Genomic DNA, 24,925 nt, shown 5'->3' with positions numbered 1-24,925 from the left:
ATGGAAATTGAAACACAACCACAGAGCAATGTGGGCTGTGTGCGGGTATGTTGTTTGTCTGATGCTTTAGGAAAAAGGGCTCAAATCTCAGTAGCTTTTGGAGCCAACTAGAGATCAGAAGTGTTTGTTGTGCTTTTAGGATTTGAAATATACATTGATACATAGACAGGATGTATCATAGATGATCCAAATCATATATACAGAAAATGATGTCTGTATTAAGTCTATGATGATAAAATATATGAACAAAAGTATTGGCACACCTGACTTGTCATTTTTTGCCAAACTGTTACCACAAAGTTGGAGGCACACAATTGTATAGAATGTCCTTGGATGCAGTCACATAACATTTTTCCTTCACTTGAACTAAAAAATCCGAACCTGTTCCAGCATGAAATTGCCCCTGTGCACAAAGCCAGCTCTATGGAGATATGCTTTACATGGGTTGAAGTGGAAAATCTTAAACGGCCTGCAATAGTGATCTGACCTCGTCCCCATTGAACACCTATGATATGAACTGGAATGTAGACTGAACCCGAGGCCTTCTCATTTTACACCAGTACCTGATTTTGTGCTTGTTACTGAATGAGCACAATCTCCACAAGAATACGTTAAAATCTAGTGGAACATCTTCCCAGAAGAGTGGAGGTTATTATAACATCAAATGGGAACTAAATGTGGAATGGGATGTTTAGAAGAACATATACAAACCTTATGGATGTGTCCACAAACCTTTGTCTATATAGTTCAATTTAATTTGTTTTTATTTGTATAGCGCTTTTAACAATGAACATTGTCTCAGAGCAGCTTTACACAGATAATGTGGTGCTAAAAATGAATAAGATGTTCTTTATAAGTGTAAGTTTGTCCCTGATGACGAACCAGTGGCGACTGTGGTGATGGAAAAACTCCCTGAGATGCATAAGTAACCTTAGGAGGAACCAGACTTGAGAGAAAAACCATCCTCATCTGGGTTGCACAGAATGTCCATTTATTACAGATAAATGATGTTGAGGTGTGCAGTGATGATCAGAAGCAAACTGTAGTCCTGAGTCAGTGTAGCAGACTGTTGACATTAACTACAGTCCAAATCCATCCTCAAAGCTCCCGTTCTTACTCCGTAATTTTATGGAACCCCAGGGCGTTAATGAGAAACCATCCCCAGCTGCACAGAGTGGCCTCGAATCGTAGAGAACACTATCCAGATGCAGGCCAGGACGAAATAGTGTTTATATATAGGACATAAGCGTGTTTAAATGTCCGTGTGTTTTTCAAACCTGCATCGCACCACACTGACGTTGAACTTTCTAGATATTTTTCTAGAACCTTTTTTTTTTCTTTTTTTCTGTATCGGCCCATGTGTCATGAGAAAGAGCATGAAGGAGAGCTTGCTGATTTGTTTTGGCTCGTGTATAACGGTGGAAATCTTAAATCTGTTACTGAGAGAACAAAGCTTGGCATGGCTTGAATAGAGATCAGTCATCAGTCTATGGAGTAATTTAGCTTTAGCTCTGGGAAAGCTGCCCTGTTCTGTGAAGGGTGCATAGCTCCCTCCTTTTTTTTTTTTTCTTTTTGGCCATTTCTGCCATTCATAAGAAAAGAACACAATGCATTGAAATTTGGTTGTGGTGTGTTCATTCACCTATGCGACTCAAAACAGCTCGGATCCCTCATCGCTTTAACACTCCCCAATTTCCCTCCTGGTAAATATCAAGAAATCGCTTTTCAAGATGCCGGTTGGTAAACTTGTCACGGTTTATTAGCGCATGCTCAAAGCGGTGCCCAGATTCTTTCTCTTAAGAGTGAGTGAAGGAGTGTTTGGGGGAAGGGTGCAGGGGTGGGAGTCAAGGAGGGAGCGTAGAGGTGACGTGACCTGCTCTGATCTCTGACTCTCAGCTTTTATGAAGCCCCACTGTGTTCACAACACACTTGTCTTCTTTCCTCACACTGGTGAAGTTTTGTCTTGGTGTGGAATTTTATTTTTTTTGCCCACGTTGTTTTGTTTGGCGTTAAAACACGGTTGCTGTGTAACACGAGCTTTCGGCAGTACCAGGTTAATACTTTATGGTTTGTATTGTTGCGAAATTGATTAGAATCCAGCAGGCTAGAGAATATATTGACTTTGTACCAATACTATTTGTACTCATTTATTTTTTACCCTAGGATATATATTAGACTGTTTGTAATAATTATTATTATTTGAATTTATTCATCTTGTCTATCTTTATCAGTGCATTTATTTATGCTCTTACACTCCATTTATAGTAAAAAAAAAACTTCTGACCTCTGGCTTGGGGGAAAAAAACAACGAAAACACCCAGATAATTCCTTTGTGTTAAACGACTTGTGGTTGTTTTCTCGACTCTAGTACAACAGGTGACATCAATCCAAGATGGCAGCTCACAGCATGAGCTACAGTATTTACTTTGCAGATGTACTTGCTAGTTAAATCTAAAACGCTGACTATACAGTTTGATGTTTTGTGGAGGAACTTACCGTACACGGTAACATGGACGAGTCAATGGTTTTCCTTACACTGACATTGAGTAATTCTTATCTGGCTTTACACTTTAACATTAGCTAGGAAGCCCTCCTCTAATGGAAAAGCAATCCTAGGGAAAAAGTAATGGCACCCTAAACAGTATTTAACATAAAAAATCTTTATCATCTTTCATTAGTTCCATGTAGAATCTGTTCCTGCATGAAGGCCCCTCCATGCTTTATGCTTTTACCCCCCTGTTATGTAAGTACATCAGAGGATTACACAACTCATAGTTGGGTCTCGTCCTGACCACACAATCCCATGGTTATTTTTGGCCTGGGGAAAATCCAAGCATAACTACAACCTTTTTTCTTTTTTTTTTTTTTTTTTTTTTTTTTACAAAATAAATAAACTGCACCCTTTACCTACATAATCTTTTGTTTCTTCTATGAATAAAGAAATTACAAGGTGATCAACCCATGCAACAGCAGCTATTCTTTTTTCCTTAGCCAATGGCACTGTAATTAAACGTGCAGATATATATTTTTTTACTTCAATAAGAGATCAGACGACAAGCAGGTGTTATTAATAATAGGGTCTTTTTTTATTTGAAGGAGGGAAAGAAAAACAGCTGTGGGACCACTTTCCTGTGGCTGCAGTGCTCATTTTCTCCTCTCTTGCTCTCTCTCTCTCCCTTTCTCTCTCTTCCTTTCTCTCTCCCTCTCTCTTTCTATCCAGTGAAAGTGCTGATCTCCTTCAAAAAATTCCCAGTCAGCCAGAAATGTCCTCTCAGGCCAGACACTACTTTGTGGCTTTTATATTCTTCTGGATTAGTAGTACTTCCACAAGTATTCACACACACACACACACACACACACACACACACACACACACACACACACACACACACACACACACACACACACACACTTATTTTGCCAGATTAGCATGTTTGTTCTGCAGGAAAACTGCTTTTTCATCAACTTTTTCTAAAGTCAGTTTAAAGCCGTAGATGTCATATTTAACCCAAATATTTTTGTCTCGACCAGATGACCACTTGGTATCTTAGTGTTCTAATACTTTAGCCACTTAGTTTATACTCCTGATTGTAACATCATATCATAGTTTCTTCAAAATTCTCTATTCTGATTGGTCAAAAAGTGCTGATTCATTTTCTAGCAGGGCAAAGTACAGGTTTATATTAATACCCTGACTGTAATATGGGATTTCTGCTATAATAATGGCCATTTCTATGGTTGGCAATTCACATAATCTGATATAAAAGAGAAAAAAAAACGTGAGAAAATGTTCAATTGTTAGTAATTTTTTTCTATGAGATGTACTGCATATGTATCATTTTTAAAAGGAGTCTCCAGTGTGAGATGACCGTCAGGGCAGAAGACTTTTTTTGGCGTTTAGTAAAGATGTCGGACTTCCGATCAGAACATTGTGATTTTCATATACCAGCACCAGTCAATTACCACTGCTGGGCTCTTAAGCAAGGCCCTTCATACTCAGCTGCTCAGTGATATAAATGAGATAATTGTAAATCGTTCTAGATACGGGTGAAAAACTAGTGAGGGAACAGCAGTTTCTAGCATACAGTATTGGATTACAAAATCAACTTGCATAATGTAACCTTTACTGAAAAAAAGTATATGCAATACTTTATGCATAGCTAGAGAGATTTGCTGTTGTTACTTCTAACAGTAACGTCACTCTGTTTATTCTCCATAATATTATCTAGAATATATATCATGTTTTACTCCTTACATGACGTGTCTCGCAATCTGTAGGCAGACATATGACTCAAAGCTCTGAATATAGTGTTATAGACTTAAAATTCTTTTTTTCTCTGAGTCGAGAGGAAAACATTTTGTTTTTAGGGTCCAGAATGAATTATGATGTTTGTTTGGAGGTCACCTGTCCTAGTAATTCATCTACAACCATCTAGTATGACTTATGATCAGTGAGAAATTGAATAATAGCTGCTGTTTTTTTTAAGGTCTTAAGCTGCCTAAAGGGTATATCAGGGAATTTATCACAATAAATTCGATTCAGCCATTTCAACCTTCAGCCATTTTCTGAATGAAGAATGCTAACTATTTTTTTGTATTTGCTGCAAATTCTTGTCAATTCTCTCTTTTGATCTGACCGAGGATTCACCAAGGACTCAGGCGTTCCAATAGCCAGCAGGTTTTTGACCTTTATCTTTTTGCTGAATATGGTGAGCAGTCGGTCCGAGGTAATTAATCAGGGCTGTAACAGGCGGCACTTGACTTCACCTCGGTGTCTCCTTCTGCATCGTTGCTTGGTTGCTGCTCCCCAGGAAGCTCCTGGCTTTGTTCCTGTGCCATGCTCGCGGTAGCGCTGTAAAATAACCTCAGCGGGTGTGTCTCTGTCTGTCCGTGTGTGTGGTCCATCTCATAAAGACGTGCTGTATTTTTAGCGGGAATAGCAATGTACAGATGTCAAATGAACTGCAGGTGGAAAGGAGTGGAAACTGACATGCCACCTTCACTTTTTCCACGTTTCTGATGACCCACAGATCTTCACACTCTTTAATGTGAGAAGGGGTGTGAATAGTTTTGTTTCATCATCGCTTCTCGTTTTGCGCTTCAAATCCGTCAGCTCTGCGGTTTATGGGCCTGTTTTTGCCACGTTTTTAGTTTTGATAAATATAAATAAACATGCTCCATTTCGCCTCGGATTCATCTCGGTGATCATTTTGTTTTTGTGGTTTGGTTCTCACTCCACAAACCACAGTTCCTGCCTTTTCTCAGCATCACCAAATGCATGATTCAACATGTACAAATTTGCCTGTTTGTTGTGCCAATCTGCTGACATAACTTATCTTGGTTAATAAATGTTGACCTTGGCCAGGATTTAGAAATCTGGGATGTTTTTTAATGACTCAGTCACCTAATCTTGAATTAGAATTATGGATTTGAACTGTGTTTCCCATCAGCCACTGCACCCTACTGTCATGTCATGTTACTCTGCACCTGAAATATAACACGCTCATTAGCACTTAGACTCGTTTCAAAGCACTCTTTTTCTGTCAATGTTTGTTTTTTGTTAACAATTTTTTCCCTGCCTATAAGGATTGCTTTCACGAAAAAAGTGTATGTAATGTAATGTCCCTAAAACCTAAGTATCTACTAGAAGCAAGTCGCCCTTTTCCTTTTATCAAAATTAGCATATAAATAAATACTCCCTAAAATGGTCCCTAATGTGGTAAAACGTCTTCTGACAGATGTATTTTTTTAATCAATATATCAGATGTCTACATGGTCCTATCCTTTTTTTTTTTTTTAGTCCTATTGCATTTATAGACACTTTTGTGAACTATCCTATCAAGTTATCTTATACAGGATTAGCCATATACCTAGTATTATTTGTAATCTACTTTGCAAATGTGATATTAAATATGCCAGAACTTATATTAAGGTAGTTCCTGTTGTATTATATTAAACATTTAGTAGTAAAAAAAATCAGAAATCCTGTCAGGTTAACTAATTAGTTAGCTAGTGCTATTAGTAAAGGAGATGCTTTCATAACCCTGTCAGAAATCCTATCAGGTTAGCATATGTAAACTAGCATGCTAGAGCTAGCAGTGAAGATTTTTGGAAATGTATAAATATGGCTGAAGAATCCTGTCAGAAACCGAATCAGATTAGCATATATTTGCTAGCTGGATTAGCGTTCCAGTGAAGATTTTGGAAATGTATAAATATGTCTGAAGAATCCTGTCAGAAACCGAATCAGATTAGCATATATTTGCTAGCTGGATTAGCGTTCCAGTGAAGATTTTGGAAATGTATAAATATGTCTGAAGAATCTTGTCAGAAACCGAATCAGATTAGCATATATTTGCTAGCTGGATTAGCGTTCCAGTGAAGATTCTAAAAAAATATATGAATAAGTTAAAAACAAACAAATACATAGTAATTGTTTGTTTTGTTTTTTTCCACCGTATTATTTAATGAGGCGAGACATTTGATGGCCTTAACCAAGTATCTTCAGGCTGCAGATGTTTATAGCTTGAGGCTGCAGGTTTTTTCCTCCTCAGTCCAGTGCGGTTAGACAGACATGTATATCTGGGTGTGTATCAGCAATAGTGCATTCTGGGTAATAGTGACACTTGCTGAAGTGTTGCAAAGCTGGTGGAGCTGGTCTGCTCAGTCTGCTTCAACTGATTTCTGTGATCTGGAAGACAAGGCCAGGCATGTGGAGCCTGTTAGGCTGCCTCTGTTAAGGCTAACAGACCTCGTAGTAGATTTCCTCACTTGGGTTCAGAACTGCAAAGACAAGAGGGAACTTGTTTATCAGTCATTATGTGCGCTGTTTTCTTTTAAAGATTGGGGGCGGGTGGATTCTAGCATTTCCGAATCATCTTAGATTTTTAAAGACGCCTGTTTTTTTTCTTCACAAAGCAATCTGTTTGTCACCACATGACCTCACACTAAAAAGCGATATGTTCCACAATCACTTCAAGGTGTTTCATTGAGTTCATGAGCGTCTTAATCGAAGCAGCTAATACATTCCACTTTTTTTTTTTTTTTTTTTTTTTTTTTTTTTTTTTTTAACAGTACATTCTGCCACCATCTTGTTATAGCTTTCTTTTATGACTGTCTGCAAAATGATGAACTGATCTACATAATTAAGAGCTTGGCTTCAGTCTTATTATATGCTGCAGGATTGTAAATATCTGATGTGCATGGTGGCCATATGCCGAATATGGAACATGTTCGCCTTTCTCTAATCTTGTCCATATCCACACCCTTTTTTTTTTTTTTTTTAAACCAACTATTGACAGATTTCTGGCTACTCCCCAGTCTCTGTGGTTAAGAATGTTTGAACATAAACCAGACCCTCCTTATTTTTCGAGGTCTGTGCTAGCTGTTTTTAGCAGGGTTAGCATGTTCTGGAAAGATCATGACCCGCACTATGCCTCTTTTCCAACCCAGAGTTTTACATGTCCCGCCTTTCGCATTTCTTTTAGCGAAACCCTGCCTATACCCTTAAGGCTCTTTACATCATTTTATAGCTCAAACGTTTGATTGATGAATCGCTTGAAGACTTGAGGAACCAAGGCAATATAACTGTAGACTTCAGAAGACAGAAGAACTTGCCCAGAAGGCATTTGCAGTCTGGCAGGGTTTTTTATTTTTACGTAACCAGCCATGTCACTAGCATGTTTATATAGTTTTGTACACAGCTTGAAAAAAGACTCGCTGCCTACCAGACATTGTTCTTTGTGTTCCTTTTGGAAATACATTGAGGCTCTACACATCTTCCTTCTGTTGTACTGCAATTTGCACTGTTCAGCAAATAAACAATATTGTTAAATAATATTTAGGTTGTTTGGACACTATAATTCTTGATAGTATCCTGTTTTCTGGTCAGCTTTTATGATTTCATGTTATTCATTGGTCTGGATTAGAACTGTACAGCAAATAAAAAGCATCCAGAAAAAGCCAATGGGATGCCGTCAAAGATGTCTGGGAAGGTATCGTTCTGCAAGCCAAACTTCTGGTTATTGGTAGATACTGGGGCACTTTTCATCACACAGCAACGGAGCTACAACAAACAAAAACCCAAAATAATTTGACTTGTGCCTTAGTGGCGAATGGGAAAAGTAACTGATGTTGGCGAAACAAAACGTTATTCAGTAAGTTCTTTGTAGATATGATATTCTCGATTGTGGAGAACACTTTATTCTTAACAAACCATTTTGTGAGCCTACATATGTGGATTGGGTAGAAAGAATTGAGGGGGTGGAGTCATTCTGGAGAAGACCTCTCCCATTAGAATTTTCTTTAGAGGAAAGAAAGGAAAAGGAAAGTGGATGGACGCGTACCAAAAACAGTGCAGGAATGCAGAGAATGTTTACGGTTGTTCCCAAATTGGATCGCAGTGACGGTCATAATCAGCCTCATTTCCTTTCCTCCCTTCCATGAAGCCACACATTCACCCAAACGAACGGAACCAAGCTCTCTGGATCGTGAGTGTCGCAAGTGTGCAGGGTGTTTGTGGAAACCTGGGACTCTGCTGCTGGCTTATTTTGGGTCTCTTAATTACAATGTAGGCCCTTGTCCTCATCCTCTAGAGTCCAACACACATGCACATTGGGCACACTGCATCCACCATGGCAGGATCAGCAAACTAACAAACAAACAGGGCAGCTGTGAGACTCCACGTCTCCTCCATCTCTAACCGGCAGTTATGGTTAGAGGGAAAGAGGAAGGAGAGGGGGTTGAGGAGCCACAGTGGGGAGAGATGATTGCACTGAACTCGTTTTCTTACGAATTTTTGAGGCCAAGAGGCTGAATGTGTTATTTGCTGACAAAAATGTCTGGTTTCTTGTCTCGCACACACATACTTTGTTTTTTTTTCCAGTAACATCATGAGAGGATGTGAACAGACACGATTCTGTGCTTTTGGATCGATTAATTGGAATTTCCAGCTTGTTTATATGATGATAAATTCTGTAAATTTTTTTAAGGAGAGTTAACGAACAGGTTCTCAAACATTTGGCACCGGAAAATATAAATCAGTTTATGAAATATCAAGCACAATAGGAGATGTATACCAGAATGATTGGGTATTTCATTACAAATATTAATATGGACTCAATAATAATAATAATTATTATTATAATTAATAATCATCATCATCATCATCATCTAGTAGCTGTTTGTTGAGGACTTAATGGGGACTTTCTCCTTTCTACAAATTCACTCATGCTGGGTTGTTATTGTAAAAAAAAAAAAAACACTTTGAGTATGCAAGGTGAAACAATTTGTGTAAATCTAAATTTGTTCTCCAACATTTGTTCTTTTGGTTTGAGTTTAATATAAAAAACTTTCATGTTTTGGGACACAAACACTTTTTCCTGCTGCCAGTTGACCTGTACTCTCCATTTCACAAGCAGTTGTGTTATCATGCCGTCATGCTAACCTGTAACTTGAGCAGCCCAACTAATTGATAAGGGCATTCATTGACAACAAATTTTAATACCGATTTTATCGATTAGTTGTTGTATCCCTAAAAAAAAAAAAAAAAACACGGGCTTTTGCAGTTATTGGACGTAATCCACTATAAAAAGTTACCTCAGCATATCCCAGAGTTAGGAAAGAGCCTACAAACTGCTATAAAGCTCTAACACTGGAGACTCCTGGCATTACTGATCAATAAATGTCTTTTTTTTTACAGGAAACAGCATTATAATGTTTTTCTGTTGCTAATTAAAACCAGGTTTATTATTATTAGCTTGAGATTATGTGGCGACTCGCGTATGTCTCTCAGTGAATGTCCTTTACTGTTAAACTGATCACTTAATAAAATAAACTCCGTCATATAACGCTATTAAACCACATTTTGACAAACCAGACGGAAGCATTCACAGCATTATGGATTAATAGAGACCTCATTTTAGTTTGGTGTTAATGCAGAATGCATCGGATATGAAAAATTATGTAGGAGGACAAAATGTCCAATCTAGGTTTGCTTACAACGTGTAAAACGTGTTTACAATGTACCTACCACCGTGTTGTGGGGGGGTTGTTATTATTTTTTTTTTAAGTGAAGCTTAAATGCCCATGCCTGGTGTGCGTGTGTGTGGGAGGTGTACGTGACTGAAACCAGAGAGGTATTTTTCACCCTGGCACCTCAAAATATGTGACCACGGCGTGCACACGTACCATCCAAGTTTTTGCTACAACTCCTGGAATGTCTGCATGCCTTTGACCTGGGCTGTGATCTGACCACTTATGAGGTCACCATTTTAATGTGCTTTACTGATTGATTAAATTTAGATCAGATAAAGCTGCTTATGAGTGAAAGGTGTCTGGGGGGGGGGGGGGGGAGGGGGAGCTCTATGATGATTACATGTAGCTGGTTAATATCCCAATAAACGAAACGCTGAGGAGAAAATCAATCAAATTGTTGTTTATGAAGTCAGTTCCTTTAATCCTCCGCAGCCTGGTGATGCGTACACCAAATTAATTATTATAACCTTTCTGTTCCTGTTATCTCCGGCTTACTGAGGGATTTGCTCACACAGCAGGGACTGTTGCTCTTTGTAGTGCATCATGGGATTTCGACAGGTCGACGCCTTAATCTGGCTCCATTAAGATATTGATCAGAGACCTTTAAAACAAAGCGATGTGATTGACAAACAGTCCTAAAAGCATTGCCCTAAAAGCTTCCAGTTAGGGGGATTTGAACGTGGATTTGAACCCCCCAGCCCTTTGTGTTGCGCTCGAACGGAACTCACTAGATGGACAGTTTGTCGTCACCATGCACGATCAGCCAATAAGCTCTCAACGCAAGATACTAAAAAAACACACATCCGTCTTTGTTAAAGTGGATCTGGATGGCAGCGGTTTCAGGTTTGACACACAGGTATGTGTGCAATTAACCAAAACGCATCACCAGAAAAAAATGCCTTTTTTGTGTGCTCATGCCCCTGTCGCCACAATGGCTCGCTTTGATGCTTTGATGAAACATACATAAGTCAGTGTATGTGAATTGTTTTGTTAGATACGTTCATCGTGGGCATCGGTTACACATGCCTGTTTAACAACCTTGCGGGATTACGGTTTTGTACTATTATGTTCGCATTTTTGTGAATTTTTACATCTTTTAATGATTTTGTTTTGAACTCTTTCTTTTCACTACAATTCATTTTTGCAGGAACTGTAACATCTACAGCATATACACTATATAAACAAAAGTATTGGGACACCAGTCTTTTCCATTCATATACGGTTTTTCCTCCAAACTGTTCTCACAATGTTGGAGAAACACAGGATGCCATGAAATTTTCCCTTCACTTGATCTAGGAGATCCAAACCAGTTCCAGCATGATGATGCCCCTGTGCACAAAACCAGCTCCATGAAGATCTGTTGTATATGGTGGAAGATCTTGAGTGGCCTGCTATAGAGCTCCTCAACCCTTGAACAGGATGAATTGGAACACTAAATGTATCCCAGGCTTCCTCACTTCACCTACATCAGTATCTGACTTTAATAACACCCTTGAGCACAAATCGCTAATCACCCTTCAAAATCTAGTGGAACATCTTCCTGGAAGAGTGGAGGTTATTATAAGAGCAGATGGGGATTAAATAATGGGATGCTTAAAAAGCATATAGAATCTGATAGTCAGGTTTCCACAAACTTTTGTCCAATTAACCAATACATTAATGAGATTCATAGAAACAAATTATATAGTTGGATGGCAACGTTTTTATTATAACACATTTTTTTTATTAGATAATTAATGATATTATGATTCCTCAACAAACAAGATAATCTGGCTGATATAGTTAGTTTTCCAACTTACAAATTTTTTCCTACTTTCTTAATGACAGATTTTTAAAGTAATGGAAAAATTGACAAAAACACACCTTCAACTTCCAACCTGACTCACTTGAACGAGTCATTTAAAAGTATGATTCCTTTTTTTTTTTTTACCTGATTCACTCAGAGCTATTTGGACAGGTTTGTTTATTGGCTTGACTGCAACTGGCTGACTGTAACATACCGACAGCGGTATTTAGCCCAGATGGCAGTGAGACAGAGACGGAGACAGAATCTCTCCACAAGCATGCAGGGCTCTTGCCAATCTCGAACCTCTCCAGAGTTCACGAGTTCGTCTTGAAGACGCTGAATTGAACCTAAAATCGAAATAAAATTGAGTTAAAAAAAATAATAATAGAGTTTAACATCTATTATAATGTAGAGTAAAGTTGCCATTCAACCAGATACTTGTTGCCACGGTGATTGAGGCGGTCCATGTGGTAAACGCAGCGATAAAAAATGTGATGTAATCAATTCAAATGTTATTGTCAAATTGCCTGCAGCTAAAAGCTTAAACTGCCTCTCTGCGTGTGTGTATGCACGCATGTGTGTGTGTGTGTGTGTGTGTGTGTGATGATGTCAAACAGTAGCAGTAGAGCAAAGCACAATTCGAGAACCTGACACAAACCAGGAAGTATGTTGCAAAATGTGTGTGTGTGTGTGTGTGTGTGTGTGTGTGTGTGTGTGTGTGTGCACTGCAGGTGTGCACTGCAAGCCTGGACCTGCCCAAACCCACAAGGTGATGTTTTAAATACCATTGGTATCAAGTTGCTGCCCCCGAGAGAGAAGGTTGGTCACATGAGTGCCCCATGTGGTTTTCACAAAATGTGCTTCTACACATTTCGATGTTGCAGTGAAAATAAAAATCACCTTCGGTCACAGGCAAAACATCTTATCCATTTAAATCATATCAGATACGATCAGTAAGTAGCAACGTCAGTCATGTTTTAAATACGCAATAAAATTAACCAGAGTTTAGAAATAAAACACTCATTGGAAGTGTCGTCTCTGGATGCGGCAGAATGAAATACGGCTATGCACAAAGCCAGCTCCATGAAGAAATGCTTTACGTGGGTTACAGTGGAAATCTATTGCTATACAGCTCTGAGCTTAACACTACTAAACAGAGTGAATGTGAATACTGACTGAACCCCAGGCTTCCTCACCTCACCCTTCATCAGTACCTGATTTTAATAACAACTTTGTAGCACAAATCTCCACAAGCACACTCCAAAATCTAGTGGAACATCTTCACAGAAGAGTGGAGGGTATTATAAGGGTATATGCTATGATAAGTATGTTCAAAAAGCACATAGGAAGTTACAGGGTTACAGATTCTACCGATTAGTCCATCAATTAATCGAGGAATCGGATAATAAGTACTTTTTCTTTTTTAAAGAACAATACTAAATATACAAGAGAAAATAAGACAGTGCATTTAATTAACATATTACAGAATCAAAATGCAAATACAAATATATAAATACAAATATAAAAATCTGTTTCAAATTGCTTTCAATAAAATACGTTTTCTTTGTTTTTAGTCTGAAATGACCCCAAACTTACTTTTTTATTATTTAAGTTTTTGTTGGCAAAGACGTTTTTATGCATCTTCTTCTTCAAAGTCCTCATGGTTCATCCAAAGAAGCTCAACTTGCCATGAGAACTGTAATTTCTCATTATTTACATACAAGACTGCAGTTTCCTTTCCTTCAACCACATTGTAATCCAGGTCTCCGAGTGCAAAAGGCGGAGGGAAAAAATGCAACCGAAGCAGTTCTCAATGAGGTTTTTTTTAAAGTGTGGTTTTCCAGTGAGGCATTTTTCTTTGCTCTTTGTGCATTGTGTTGCAGTGGTGAAGGAAAACGGTGTACGTTTTTGTCACCGTGACACCGTGTAATTATCAGCCTAAATGTGCCACATCCTGTTACCGTGGACTTTTTCAGTTTGAGTGTTTGATGTTTGAATTCTTTTTTTGAGTTACAGCAGAATAACTTTTATCTGCTTCTTCCAGAAACACTTTTTAGAGATGGATTGAGAGCTTTATTAACACCTTAAACCCCCTGAAAATCTGTCCTGTTTGTTATCATGTGTGACATGCCGAGATTAGACGGCAGGTCTGGATTGACTCAGTGAGCAGCTTGTGGGAGAGTTTGGGGAATTTTGAGGGTCATGTTCTGGGCAAAATGAGGTCAGGACACTGGTTTTACCCTGTTAAACATACTGTCCATTGCTCTGTGAGTGTTATTAATGCATAATAAATATTAAAAGGCCAATATTATGGTCAAACAGCATCCATTGTTTTAATTGTCCCCACTTGTTCTAGTTCTTTTAGCAGGACTAGTAAGTCAAGTCAGGTTTATTTCTATAGCGCTTTTCACAACAGACATTGTCTCAAAGCAGGTTTACAGAAATCAACAGTGAAGGTGAATGGTGTGCATTTATCTCTGTGAGTAGCCGTGGCGACTGTGGCAAGGAAAAACTCCCTTAGATGTTATGAGGAAGAAACCTTGAGAGGAACCAGACTCAAAAGGGGAACCCATCCTCATTTGGGTGACATTAAGAGTTTGATCATACATTTTTTAACAATACAGAACACTGGAGAGAGAGAACTAGCATGAGCACTGGAGTATAAGATTATAAGTAATGTTCTTTCTACAGTTTTATACAGTATTTATGGTTATAAAACTATGAGCTACTGAGCTCATAGTAAGCAAGTATTAATATTAATGTATTAAAGTATTAATGTAAATGAACATCAACTTCTAGAGGTCTCTAGACTGTTCTTGGTCTTGAATAACTTGTAAATCTACAGTACCTTAACCATCTAATAAGAATTTGTGTGCAAAGTATTTTATAGCGAGATCTTTTTCTCAATCAAAACATACATACGTTCGCTTATTGTGAACAGAAGATGAATTCAAGAAATTCCACAACAAGGTTCAATTCAATTCAGTGCTTTTTTGTTTGGCAGATTTACAGAATTACATAGTTAAATAGACGAATATACATTTGAGCTTAATTAATGAATCCCTGTTCGTTTATACCTTAACGAGCAAGCCAGTGACAACAGTGTTGAGTAAAACTACCTGAGATAGCATGAGGAAAAAACCTTGAGAGGAATCCGATTCGAAAGGGAACTCCTCTCATCCTCAACACTGAATATTTATTTATAATATTTACATCATTGTTCATATTACTTGCGCTCCAGATTTATCTTTATGGTTCCGGATTTTAACCTTCTACTGTAACCACATGGGTTTTTATGGTGTAGATGTAAAGCTACCAAAGGATCAATCAGGCAGGTATATAAGAAAAGAAACAGACGGGATCAAAGCTCTGGTGGCCATTTTGAGCTGAAATTTATAGTTACAGGAAGCTACACTACTTTTCCTGCTACTGTTAATAAACATCTTTTTTTTTGTAGGGTATTGTTTTGGTTTGCCTGGCAGACGTTTATTGAGGTTTTCCTCTGCTGTCTGTGTCCATTTGGAGAAATTTTTAAAGCTGTGTCTCGATTCACACACCCACACACACTAACACACATACACACACACGCGAATACAGATTGTCACACCGCCATGACCTGTGGAGAACGCGTTGTGTCGACAAGAAAGGAGATTGAAAAGGAGGCTAATCTAACGGCACATTCTTTACCTCCTCTGCATGTAGGCCTTTAACTTTTCCCAGATGTGAGACAGGGCAAGACTGGTGAAACAGGTTGAAAGAGGAAAAGTGTGCATGTGTGTGTGTGTGTGTGTGTGTGTGTGTGTGTGCTGACTGTGCACTAACTTTAATAGTCGAGGAGGAGCTCCGTGATTTCAAGAACTTCAAGATTCAGCAAAAGACAAGTACACGCTCAAGGCAATTAGATTTATATTGTAAACCTGCAGTTTTTTCAGTTCCACTGACTTCTCTATATGTTTCAGGAGATAAAAGAGATAATTCGGGAGTCTGTCAGCAAACCTTTATGTTTCGTTTTCAACCTGTAGAAAAATGTGCTGGAAAATCCAAGTCAAGCAGTAATAGCACAGGTGATGCTTGAAATCCGTTACAGTGAAGGAAATAGAATCCAGTATTACAGTGTGGCTGGTTTCACTCGTCATGTTTCTGAATTCTGAAATCAGACAATACAAAGTGGCTGGACTGACACACGTCTCTCATCGATAGCCAACAATGCGATGCATTAAAGATACATATGAAGCAGCTACTGATGAGATTTACCCCTATTACGATGCAGTGCGATCCGACTTTGACTTCTAAGACGTGGCCCTTTCTTAAACAGGCCTTTGAAGAAAAAGATAAAATATGAAATAAAACCAGATGTTTTTTTTCTGTTCTGTCTCCATGAAGACACAGCTCTACCTCTGCCATGTTAATCTTTGTATTCTATGCGACTCTCAGGACACGCCTCTTGTGATACGTCATATCCAATCTACATTGGTCACAAATTATTGGTCTCTTTCTAAATAATAAAAGTATGGCACATCTACTTACAAATATATATAAATCAGTCGTTTCTTACCGATGCAAATATGTTAAAAACAATCAATTAATGCATCACATCAATAACTTTTATGATGCAAATTTTTCAATTACACACACTCAAATGAAGATTTTCATTGAAAGTTTTTGCACAAATAACCACAATGTTTACATGCACAGCATTTATTACTAAATGGACAATTTATTTGCAATAACATGCATTTACTGTACTGATCAATGCTGCACTGTTACTGTGTTTTTGCCTCGTTGTGCTGCTTTTACTAAATGTTGTTTGCACACGTGCACTTTATGTAGTGTCCTAGTAACCTAGCCAAAATAATAAAGCTAAGCCAAAGACAAATTCAAAGGTCATTTTAATAAAGCTGCCTTTGGGAAATTAAAACCGCTCAATTATTCCCAGTAAATTCACCAAAATATTACTGTAGACCCTGAATATGTGGGGACCCCCCCCCCCCCCCCCAAAAAAAAAAAAAAAAGTATATTCTGGATAAATATACTTAATTCCACACCACTGAAATGACATTTTGTGATTTAGAAAAATAACCAAATATGCATGATTCCTAAATAAAATAAAAACAGTCCTTGGTACTGGTTGTAGACTCATGGAAAGTTTCCCGATTCAGCCCGCTTCCTGTGTTCAGTTATTAAACCCAGCTAGTGCTTCATGCATATCTTGGCGATCTACAGTCTGAAGGAAGTAAAAAGATCTCATACGATGACACTGGATCCTGAAGTTACAGTAAGGCGGCTCTTACCAGTTTGAAAAGAGTTTCGTATTCGATTTAACTGATGAAATGTTTTGCAGCAGTGAAATCAACAATGATGAAATAATTATATTTAGGTTCTAGACGATTTTGTAATGATGTTGTTCCTTGTTTGTGATTGGTGACTCATTGTTGTGGTACAAAAGGAATAAAAACACAGGACGCAACATGATTGGACAAGAACCCGATGGGCCACAGTACAACACTCGGACGTTGATTTGTTTTATATCCTTATATAATAAGTTTTTTTGAGACGAATGCATTGTGAACATTAATCTAATGTTGCTACTGTGATTTTGTATTTTCTCTGGAGTTGAGTTAGTCTTCCATCCCCCTGTTTTAATGCTCATTGTAACAATCCGTTTCTATCGAATCACGTAGCCCCATTTACCGCAAATTTGTTTCACGTTTTCTCGATTCGTAGTTGCTTTTCTTTTTGGTTGTTGTTCATATTCAGGTGTTTAAAAACAGCTAAGCTAAAGGAGAAAAAAAAAATCAACGTTGTTGGTAATGGATTGCTCAAGCCTGGGCTAAGCAGATCCTTGCTTTTTGTGTCACATCGCTAATCCGTTTGCTACGTTTATTTTATCTCCGAAAGGATCGTCGACTGAAATCCTGGCACATTAATTGATTTTTTCTGGGTGTTTGGATTTAATTGAGACTTTTTATTATGCCCTAGAGTAGATGCAGAGTAAACTGCATCGGGAGCCCTAATGAGTGCCTGTTAAAGCCTTTAGATCCCTGCTTTTATTAGCCTCTGTCAAAATTGTGCATGACTTGAAAGGGGGGCCGTTTTCACTGTGAAAGTTAATGAGAGGTGGGAAATCTGCAACAAAAGACTCGCCTGCTCTCCCACCGTCCCGTTCCCACAGCGCGATCCTATTATCACGCACCGGCAGAGCGTCTGCAACAACAATGACCGACTGATTATTCTTCCAAAAGGCGGACAAATCAGCCACGGTACAGCCTTGGATCTAGGTGCAGCTTTTAATGCACGGCAGATCTGAATGTTTAAAACTTTGAATCATGCTGGAATGTATCCCTCCTTCCCACCCTCCTTCTCCACTCCACTCCACTCCTCTCCTCCCACTCCCTGAGTAACCCCTGACCTCTGAACCCTGCCCCTCCGCCAGGCTGAGTCAGGTGACAGCAACGGGTGCCTGGCACCGTGTGAAGAACTTCGTCTCTTCACTGAAGCTTTAAAAAAAACTCATTGTCTGCATGCTAACGTTGGCATGCGGTGCTCACTGAAGCCATTGTGATTGATGATGTCACGTCTCGCTTGGTTTATTTTTGGGGTTTTTTTTGGTTTTCAGTGCAGTTTCTAGTGAGTTAATTCTTTCTTGACTGGAGGATCATTTGCAAAAGCCTGTAATTGTTTTCTTAGCATTTTAGCTTGCTCATGTTTCTGCGCCTAGTTTAGCCAAAATGTTTTTAAGGTTTGGCACAAATCGTGCAGGAAATCTTCAAATGGAGGAGCATTTTTCTTTCTATTTCAATTAGACTTTGTGTTCTGTCTAGTAGGCTGTGCTATCACAGTGTCTGGAAACGGCTAGGCAGTGTTTGTTTTCCCATCATGCATCAGTGTCTCAGAAGGTCTGCTCATGCTAAACCGTGATCCAAAGTTACACTATACGGACAAGTATTAAAACACCAGAAGAGCTATATGGTGTTTTTCCTGTGGAGACAGAATTTTACAGGACGTGTTTCGATGCAGAACTAGGAGACCCAAACCTGTTCCAGCCTGACAATGTTCCTGTGAACAAAGCCAGCTCCATTAAGATATGGTTTACATGAGTTAGAGTGGAAGAACTTGAGTTCTTCTGATCTCAACCCTATTGAACAGGATAAATTTGGAATGCTGATGCACCCCAGGCCTCCTCACCTCACCTACATTATTACCTGACTTTACTAACATCCTCATAGCTGAGGATGTTAGTATCTCTACATCTCCACAGCCACAATCCAAAATCTATTAGAACAACTTTGCAGAAGAGTGGAGGTTATTATGGGGACTAAATATGTAATGGGATGTGGGAACAGAATTTGTGATTGTGGTGTGTGTGTGTGTGTGTGTGTGTGTGTGTGTGTGTGTGTGTGTGTGTGTGTGTGTGTGTGTGTGTGTGTGTGTGTGTGTGTGTGTGTGTGTGATGTTCATACACATGCTTTAGATGAGGAAGATGGAGATCTCGTTGAAAAAAAAAAAACACCGGAGTTGTTTCTTTAAACCATTGTCGTCTTCTGATAGTATCTCCTGGGATTTGAAACCCCCAAAACATCCGGTACCGAACCTGAATTAAATTGACTTCTAGCTCCAGGCTGAATACCTAGGATAATATAATCTGAGCATGATGTAGTGCTTTAAAGCTCTTCGTCGAGCTTTTACTTATTCCAAACCGTATCATAAACCTCTGGACAGATGTCAAGACATGAGGTGTACTTATTATGTTCGTAGATAAGAGCAAGTCATGAATATAAGTCTGGCAAGTGCTTTACGTTCCTAATGGGAGCCAGAGAGAAAGCCAATGTGTTTCCTATCAGCTGAAATTCCAGCACATAATAAAAGTAAGTCTGCATTCAGTCAGATGCTGCGTAACAATAACCACAAAGTGCCGCTTTGATAAATCTCTAAAGCTTCGTATGAGTACTGTTAAATATATCAGAGCATGTACGGTCAGCCACCGTCTGTTATTTATACTCCGTGCCGGGCAGCAGCTGGAACCCGGGATGGTGTTTTGTAGTGGTGGTATGCACCTTGAATAGCTGTGGTTGTCTGAATTGATTGCAGTGAACTACGTGCTGCCTGAGAATCGTCATGGAACTGCTGTGTGGTCTTCTGGGGGAAACTTGGTCATTAGCAGGGGCACAAAAGGCATCTGACAGCAGGGTGTGTGGAGAGCCGTATACCGCTTAATTGCTCGTTCTTGGTCCGCCCATCACATTCATGCGGAGGGTTTCTGGGCCGGAAGCTGATGGCTACTCTGGAATATTACATGCTAGCTTCGTCAGAAGTGGTGTTTGCTCAGATATTTATTTACTGTTTACTCATTTGTTGTTGTTCTGGTTGTTGTGTGATCTCTAAAGCCATACTCTGCACAGGAAATGTGACCGTCCCGAAAACCCACTTCCTGTAAAATCTGCTACGTGTTAGATTGTGTTTGTAAGTTAAATATGAACAAAGGTCATAAAATTCACAAAAAAATAAACACTGCTGTCCACAACTAAACTCAAAAGGTGTCTACATCTGGTTACTTTCTAAATTCTGGAATTTTTCTAAAGATGCTTTGTGACAATATCCATAGTTGCTTTATAAATTAATTGAATTGAACTGGAAATGAGGGAATTTGTGGAAAAAACATTCTCAAATACAGAATATTTCTTAATATACATATACAATTTTTTTAATTATAAAAAAATGATGAACTTTCCATTTTTTTTTTCCGTGATCGCGACTTAATTTTCTCGCCATAACGTCGAAAGTAAAAAAACAAACGCGATCATCCATGTTGCTGCGATGAAGCTGCTTCTAAAACACGCTCTCATGCCGAATACACAGAAAAATTAATTGCTGATCACAAGTAAACATTGTTTGTGTCGAATTCACGAGAAAAGATGAAAATATTGTAATGCATGGCCTCGTAAGACTTCCGTATTATTAAGATTGTGTTATACATATGCAAGGATGTGCAAAGGTTTTATATTATGATTTCCTTTTGATAGTCACCAGTTATTAGTGTACAATACTGGGGCATGTTTAGCTCATGAGGTTGCAGTCATTATCCTACCTTTGGAGTCTAGACAAAAATAATATTAACAAATGTGAAATAATATTAACAGTTCCACTGTCTTCTTCTTTGTCTCTTTTGCAGAGGAAATTGACTACAGCACCTTTGGCACCAACACACTAACCCGAAAGAAAAAGGCCGTGGTCGCCCTGCGCAACGACCTGAACAGGAAGCGGCCGCAGATCCGCATCGGTTTTCCTCAGGACTTCCGTCCTGTATCGTCAATCATCGACGTGGACATCGTGCCCGAGTCGCACCGGCGTGTGAGGCTGTACCGTCATGGCTCGCACAAACCTCTGGGGTTCTACATCCGAGACGGCACAAGTGTACGTGTCACGGCGCACGGACTTGAGAAGGTCCCGGGCATCTTTATCTCGCGAATGGTCCCTGGCGGCCTGGCGGAAGGAACAGGCTTGCTTGCCGTCAACGATGAGGTTCTCGAGGTCAACGGAATCGAGGTGACTGGGAAGACCTTGGACCAGGTGACCGACATGATGATCGCCAACAGCCACAACTTGATTGTTACGGTGAAGCCGGCTAATCAGCGCAACAATGTGGTGCGTGCCAGCCGCGTGTCCGGAAGTTCGGGTCAGTCTTCGGATAGCAGCAGCAGCTCGGGCATCACCAGCATGCAGTCTCTGCCTTCGTCCATGCCCGCCGTGAGCTCCAGCTATGGGCACGACGACCTAGACAGCGATGAAGAGTCGGACATTGTCATCGAGAACAGCATCAGTCGCCAGACTCGCCATTCGAACGCCTCTCTGGCATCGCTCACGTCTCGATCCACTCAGTTGACCTCCGCCTCGCCGCCCAAACCTCAAAGCAGACCGCTCTCCGCCGTGTCCACGGCTTCCTTCCATTCTCACTCCAGCCTCAATGGAACAGGCCATAGCAGCCTGAGCTACAGGCTTTACAGAGACCTGAACCTTCATCACACGTCCTACAACGGTGCCAGAGAAAGCAACGGCAGCCTCCACAAAATCCTCAGCAGCCTGAGGACGGACCCTCGGAACAGCCTGGTGCTACCCAGCGGTGGAGTAGAGGAGGATGGCATGGTCATCACGCTATAACACACACACACACACACACACACACACACACACACACACACACACATGCTTATTATATTGCCTTCTAAACCTAATCCCACCCAGAGACTTTACAGCCTGGGGCAACAGACTTGATGTGCTTTCCTCAAGCTTTTTTGTACAATGTAATTTAACATCTTTTTACTAGTTTTTCTTAAATGACATGTCTTATTGTATCCATCAGGGGGGGGGCCGCATACGGGAAATTGTGGTACATGTGTCTTTTATATCGGTTTTCCCTTCTTTTTTTTCTTTTTACTACTTTTCTAGAGCCACTGATTAAAATTTAACACCACAAATGTCATTTATATCAAATTTGATCATTTTTTCTAAATCAGATTGGCTGTGGTGTTCGTCCATACAGTACAGTTTTTCAAAAGTTTTCCCAATACCGCAGTCCACTGGAATTCTGGGAGATATAAACAACCAATCAGCTCAGACTTTTCTTCATGCTTTTACCAAAGTGTCACTGACTCTGTTCTGTGGCTTTAAATTTCATTCCAGCTGAAGGAGATGTAGGACTTTCGTCACTGTGCTTTCGTGAATCACTATAACTTCACAGATCTGTTTCTTTTTAAACATAATGCACCTTTGGGAATATGGTTTTGACTTTTTTGCTGGGATTCCCCAGACCACCCCTAAACCCCCACCTACTATGAATTGGCTTATATGTAATGCTGTTTGCTGACTAACAAGCAGGAATTTTTGTCGGTTACCTCCTAATGAATTCTCAGCTCGGGCTCGTGACACGAGTACACACAGCTGTGTACAGTATCTGTTCTCCAGAGATGCTTCAGTGTTTAGCTTCCACATGCAGGTGCTAGCGGTCCTTAAAGAAAATAAACCCGCCCTTGAGCGACTTGCAGATTTTTATAATTACTTTGTGATGTTCAATGATGAAATGAGTTTAGTTTATGAGTTTCGTCTCAACCTTTCTAGGCTGCCTAACTTTTCCAACTTTTTTTTTACCTCTTTTTATTTCTCTAAATACATCAGTTTACATCTCTGTCAAAGCTCTCGCAAGTTAAGTCCTCTTGTAGCTCAGCCGTAGCGCAGCGCAGTGCATTCTGGGAGTCCAGGGTTTGCACGAGGGTTGTTTCTTATGGTATATGACCTCATTAAAATGGCCAAATTATTTGCAGGATTAATCAAAATACGGCACCGACCTTCAAATTCGCACCAGAACCTTTTGTTTTATTTTTTTTTATGGACTATTTTAATGTGCACTTTTATCACCACTGGATCTGGGAACAATCGTTATACAGTATGAAGTATGAATCCTTTCAGTGTTTATTTTTTGACTCCTTTGGTTAAAGAATGAGGTGTTTGGGTGACATTTATGTGTCCTGTTTCACTCGCTTAGGGATCATTGTGACTGTGTGCGCACTCTGGGTTACCTGTTTTTTTTGTTTGTTTGTTTTTTTCCTACATGAAATGTTAGAAGTGTAGAATAGTCCACTTGTATCTACATATGATCTTCATGATCCTGTGTGCCTTAGAATCAAACATAGGACTCATAACCCCTGCATCCTCTTTTATTCAGCCTCTGAACGTTCGTTTGTTTATTTCAGTTCACGGGCAGATCAGTGTCGCCCTCTGCTGGTCGCTACTGGAGTTCACTGAAGTGCCGGGAAGCATCTTAAATAAGAATAAATATATATTTATTCTGCAGAAACTCTAAAATGTTAAGCATTGTCTTTGTTTTTTCGTTTCTTTGTCCGTTTTTCCTTTTTTTCTCTTTTCTGTACATCAATTTTAATTTTGAATAAAAATCTTTTTAAAAATGTAGTAAAAAGGTCAATTTTATAAGCTGCAGAAATATGAAGAAATATTTACTGTCCAAATCTATCATTTGGCTCATTTGGGTTTATCTGTTTGCTTATTATTTTAATTTGTCTTCTATGTAACTATAGGACTACTGCTGTGAAGTTGGAATGCTCTGAAAAATATCTATTACAATTGTTTATCAATCAACATCATCTTCTTTCGGCTTCTCCCATTAGAGGTCTTCACAGTGGATCATCCGTCTCCATACCCCTCTGTCCTCTACATCTGCCTCTTTCAAACCAACTACCTGCATGTCTTCCCTCACCACATCCATTAACCTCATTGGTCTTCCTCTTTTCCTTCTTTCTGGTGGCTCCATCCTCAGCATTCTTCTACTGATATACCCCATGTTCCTCCTCTGCACATGTCCAAACCATCTCAATCTCACCCCCCTTACCTATGATTAACCAGTGCTAAATATGATTAATTTAATATGTAGGTTAAAACACAGTCATTAACTGAAACAGAAACAGCTGTAAAGAAGACTTGGGTTAAGGAACAACCAAACTTTGCTACTAAGGTAAAGTTTCTTAGGATTATTTCATGTCACAGGTCAAACACCATTGCAAGATCGAGCACAGCAACATCTCTCCCAGGCAAAAGATTTCAAAGAAGACTGTGGTTTCAAGATGTGCTTTTTTTTTAGTGTAGTGAAGAACAAGGAGTCCTGGTAATAAAGCTTTCCCCTTCACAGATCCCCGATCTGAACTTCATGAAGAGACAGAAGGATTTGAGTCAGCCTAGATCCATGGGTATTTCTTTAAAATGTTTGGAACAACCTGCTGAGTTTCTTCATAAACTGTATACCTAGACGGATTGATGCTCTTTGATTTGGATTCTTTTCTGTGCATTTACTTTGTTTTTTTAATTGAGAACTATTAATCCTTCTATTTTTGAAAGCATTCTTCATTTATAACATTGTAAAACATTTGCACAGCAGACAAGCAGTGGATACATAAAATAGCCAAGTAGTTTTAAAAATGTACAAAGCAATGGCTCATTTAATAATGAAGTGTGGGCAGTGTGAACCAATAAGATGAAAACAAAGACAAAGAGTTACCACCCTGAACCACCCTATTACCACCCTGTAACACCGTGTTACCA

At 39.3% G+C, this 24,925-nt stretch overlaps 1 protein-coding gene across 1 annotated transcript in view; it reads left to right on the top strand.

Annotated features, from left to right (window-relative positions):
* Positions 1 to 23,789, top strand: part of pard6gb (par-6 family cell polarity regulator gamma b) — a 36,756-nt gene extending 12,967 nt beyond the window's left edge. The window contains exon 3 of the mRNA XM_083544373.1: positions 20,991 to 23,789. Within this exon, the coding sequence (XP_083400499.1) occupies positions 20,991 to 21,976 (986 nt within the window). The 3' untranslated portion in view covers positions 21,977 to 23,789. The remainder of the gene's footprint in view (positions 1 to 20,990) is intronic.
* Positions 23,790 to 24,925: the final 1,136 nt, after the last annotated feature.

This window comes from Silurus aristotelis (assembly GCF_946808225.1).
Source record: "Silurus aristotelis genome assembly, chromosome: 6".
NCBI classification, from domain to species: domain Eukaryota; kingdom Metazoa; phylum Chordata; class Actinopteri; order Siluriformes; family Siluridae; genus Silurus; species Silurus aristotelis.
Note: the sequence above shows the minus strand (reverse complement) of the source record. Positions and strands in the feature narration are given on the sequence as shown.